This window comes from Habropoda laboriosa, unplaced genomic scaffold, assembly GCF_001263275.1.
Source record: "Habropoda laboriosa isolate 0110345459 unplaced genomic scaffold, ASM126327v1 scaffold440, whole genome shotgun sequence".
In the NCBI taxonomy this organism is placed as follows: domain Eukaryota; kingdom Metazoa; phylum Arthropoda; class Insecta; order Hymenoptera; family Apidae; genus Habropoda; species Habropoda laboriosa.
In genome coordinates, this window is record NW_017100710.1 from 579148 (window position 1) to 583897 (window position 4750).

General features: G+C 29.2%; 1 protein-coding gene across 1 annotated transcript in view; it reads left to right on the plus strand.

Annotated features, from left to right (window-relative positions):
- The first annotated feature begins 4214 nt into the window (after positions 1-4214).
- The window catches only part of LOC108577017 (mitochondrial thiamine pyrophosphate carrier-like), a 1362-nt gene continuing 826 nt past the window's right edge, over positions 4215-4750 (plus strand). The window contains exons 1-2 of the mRNA XM_017940097.1: positions 4215-4334; positions 4422-4592. Coding sequence (XP_017795586.1) covers positions 4215-4334; positions 4422-4592 — 291 coding nt within the window. The remainder of the gene's footprint in view (positions 4335-4421; positions 4593-4750) is intronic.

Genomic DNA, 4750 nt, shown 5'->3' on the forward strand with positions numbered 1-4750 from the left:
TAATTAATAAATAATTAAATATTTAATTTAATCTTTAACATTCAAATGTGTATATTTGGTACGATACGTGACGTGTAGTGTATGATTATAGGTTTAGCTGCATACATATTTCGGATTGAAAGAAAAATTTGGAGATCAAAACCATTAATTTTTCGTAATTAATTTCTGTTATGATAGTGTTCAATTTTTACTTTAATGTGTGAATATAAAACTTTAAAAATAGAAAAAAAATTGATAGACTATTTTAACATGAAAGATGATGGAATAAGAACTATAAGGGTTTTATTCTTTAATTGGCATATTAAGTACATACTGCCAAAAAAATTAGAACTTTTATTAAACATAACATACTTATGTCGTACGCACTTGACTTTTTATGTTAGTACTTATTTTAACAAAGCTATTTCTTTAGATGTCGACGATGTAAAGTACGTGATCAACTTCGATTATCCAACTTCATCCGAAGACTACATTCATAGAATTGGTAGAACGGGCCGTTCAAATAATTCAGGGACGAGTTACGCATTCTTTACACCGCAAAATAGTCGACAAGCTAAAGGTTTGGTTAATGTACTTAAAGAAGCCAAACAAGTAATCAACCCAAAGCTAATGGAACTCGCAGATAAGAGTGGGAACGATGTTGCACGAAGTAAGTATTTATGAGAATTATCAAAGTAAGTTATTATGTAGCATTTTATTAAATTTTCTTAAATATTTTATATGTAAATTTGCAGATCGTTGGGGATACGGCAATTACCGTAGAAGAGAGACAATTTTTCCTAAAACAACGCATAAACGATTCGAAAATGTAAATTATTTTGACGCGTAGTTGATCTATTTCGACTTCCGATCACAAACTTTCTAAATAAGTAACCTGTGTTGGAGATCCGAAACTTGTTACAATTTTTTTCTGTGATTAGAAAAAGTTCTCCATCGAGGCTGTACTGCTTTAAGTTAGTTACGTGCTCGGTTAATTTTTTATTTTTATTTATGATCTTATTGTTGTAGTTAGCGATAGTATAAACTTCAGTGAACTATGCAAAACGTACCTTTGTTAAATTTCCGTTACGTAATAATATTTTACACTATATTTCTACTTTTTCATTCATCAAGGCGCGTATAAAGTGAAAAATATGTAACGGGTAATTGCCACATAGAAATGCTAAGTATAGAAGATAATATAACACAATTGACAATCTCCGAAAATTAAATTCTATTTAAAATATTTTGCTCGTTTTATTAAGAAACTAAAATTAGTTTTGATTACATACTCAATTTTTATTATGAATGGATTAAAAGTTTCATTTAATTTATAATTCTTTAGGCGTCTCAGAAGTCGGAGCTCAGTAAGATATAAGTAAATAATAAATGTATCAGTATTCATTCCACTCCTTTAATGTGACCAACTTTATATTTGGTCATACAGTGAAATTATTTTTTGTTTATATCTATAAACCTTAATGGGAGAACGTACTGAATATTATAACTGTAAAACTACACTTTGTTTACGTGTGTATCTTACCGTACCCTATATGGATAACGTAGTCCTAATTCACCGAAAGAAATCTCTGCTGGACAACTCAATATTGTAGTAGAATTGTCTATGTATAAAAACGTAATTTAAATCTTCTCATCAATCAAACAAATTATTCAAAATCATCACAGCACTTGAATAAACGTTCAGATAATTGTTTTCTTAATTCTATATATTTAACTGTTTAAACCAGATAAAAAATTGTCGCACATTAATGTATCACATTTGCAATTACAAAAATAAACTCTGTGTAAATTAAAGGCAATCAAATGTTTATAATACTATTTATGATTCAATTATAATATTATATTAAGCCTGCTGAATCCTGTATTTCACAATTCAACTTAGAAGATAACTATTATTTTAGTTGCTTATTTTTTTTATTTCTATAACATGAAAAGCTACATTAATTGTTAATTTTATTTTATTGTAATTCATAAGATGTGAATTATTTTCAGTTTAAAGATAATTGAAAGAGAATAGTAGCTTTTAAATAAGTTTTACAAGTCTTCATACTTTCTTATAAAAAATTCAGTCTAATATTCGTACGTTCATTATTGATCAAACGACGTGTAGAAAATGGAAGAAGTAACAAAATGAGTGTTTTATTACATACGAAGAATGAGCATATCTAATGTTTGTAGACTTATTTTTTGTGCGGAAATTACAAATTGCGAGAATATTGCACAATTGTTTGAAAATGTAATAAAAGAAAAATTTTCGCAAAGTATTACCGGATTATTTCTCATTTACTTTGATTTTGTGATTCATTTAATTGAAGCCGTAGAAGACGATGTATTTCGATTGTGTCATGAGGTATTTATTACTGATTCAGAAATTATGACGAATATTAAATGTTTATACATACAAAATAATGTTAAAAAAAGATTTTTTAAAAAATGGTATTTCAAAAGAATGAATGGTCATACTTCAAAAAACGATGAATTAGAGAAACTTGAAGATAACTTTACAAACGCTTCCAATATATATAAAACAATGATTTTAAATTTGTGTAAACTCTATATTGAATTATGTAATACATGGCGATTAAAAAATGATGTAGGTACAAATTGTTTTATAAGGAATTCAATGTGTGTATTAAAATTTTGTATAATAAATTAATGTGTGAATATAATACAAAATCTTTTTGTAGGAAAATTTTATTGATCAATTGGACGTGATATCTATAAAAGGTCATCCATATATTCCATCTAAAAGAGACATAAAATTTATGCTTCGAAGTTGTTGGGGTTATAATTTAGCAACATTGGTAAAGGATTATAGTACTTTGAACTATGTTTCTAATTTTGACGATTATTCATCAATTTCCGAAATTATACAAGAAATTGATTATAATGAATAATTCATTAATATAAAAAGTACGTCAATAATACTCATAGCACAATAAAAAATTTGAAAATGTGTTTGTTAGTAAAATACAGCGCTGTTGCGTTAGCTATCCGTGGCTTGGGATCAAATCTGGCTAGCAATCAAGAGATGTAGTGTTTTGGGAAATGCCAGGTGTTTCTTCTCCACTGAGTGCGAATGAGATACAGATATCCACATGCCTCGGTTAAGTTTGTTTATTTTAGATATGTGACGCTGGAGGCTCACTTCCAAGCGAGCAAGTTCCAAATAGCGACGGACAGCTAACACGACAGTGCTGTAATCTTTGCATAATTATATTGAAACAGTAAAAATAATTACATAATTTTTCAGTTATACGAAGTTGTATAATTAATGCAGTGCTGTTCAAGATAAGTTTTGCAACTTAAGAACTTTTCATCACTATGGTACAGAGACTAAATGATGTCGTTTTGTGTGTTACACGGGTTCTTGAGGAATTTGATAGAATTGCCGCCCGTGGAGCGCCAAAGCGCTCTGCTCGCGATAGTTTAGGAAATTTAACGTTGAATCTTTTATAAAAACAATAAATAATTTGATAAGAACAAGGATAAACGAAATGTTTTAACTATAACTTTTATTACGAAATAATTCATCTGGACTCTTTGAACAAGGAAAAACGAAGAAATCTTCAGGCGTCGTCGATATTCATATCCAATGTTAACATGTTTTTGTTAAACAATAGTCTCCAATTAAATTAAAGATTCTATATAAAATTATTTGAGGATGAATTTGATTGGTACTCCTCTTTTGTTTATTAATTCATATTTCTTTTAAAGCAAGTGCTTTACACCTCAGCAATATTTCCGTGCTTAGCGACGACGATAAACATTTATTTAAACGAGCTGTTGCAAATAGTAGTCAATGAGATTTTACAATATATTATATGCATATGTTATTGAGTTCTTTTGTTCATTGCTTCGGCTACACCTCTGAATAATTTGGATTCGGCGCGCTTCAGCATTCACACTACGGGGCGCCACATGGGCCACATAATACTAGATTAAGACCGTCCTACAGCTACATTCACGAGCATGCACGACGAGCAATTAAAACTAAGTTTACGCGATAGCGTAACATGTGTATTGAGGAGTAATATATTGATCGTATATCTCTCTTAACCTTCTTTATCTCAGTAATGACACATGGAGGGGGAAATCGCGTAGGATACTTTACTCATTACTAAAGTTTAGTAGAGTTATAGCAAGCAAGTGTTGATTTTATGTACCTATGAAGTTTGTCTACCGCTTTTTTAAGATCCGTAAAAAAAAAAATAATGGATACTTCATCGAAAACAGCTAATCATAATTCAGAGCATGCTGTGGCTGGTGCTGTTAGTGGTTTTGTAACAAGATGTATGTGTCAACCCTTAGATGTTGTAAAAATTAGATTTCAGGTAAAAAAATACAAATTACATGGAGTATAATGACAATATTTATAATATTGTGTATGTATTAAAAGAAATTTTTTATGTGTACTGTAGTTACAAGTTGAACCTATTAGTAAATATCATGTTAGTAAATATCACTCCATAGCACAAGCATTTTACTTGATAATTAAGGAAGAAGGTATATTTGCTCTTTGGAAAGGACATGTTCCAGCTCAATTACTATCAGTTGTGTATGGTATGAGTCAGGTGAATATATATGACATGAAATTTTCATGTGTTCCTTTTTGTTACATAGTGTTATTAATTGAAATAAACAATTTACAAAAAATTGGTTTTACAATATTTATTTTATTTAGAGACATTGGTACCTAGATAGTTGCATTTAATAATGGTTCATGTTTTTACCAAATGTATTGAAAATT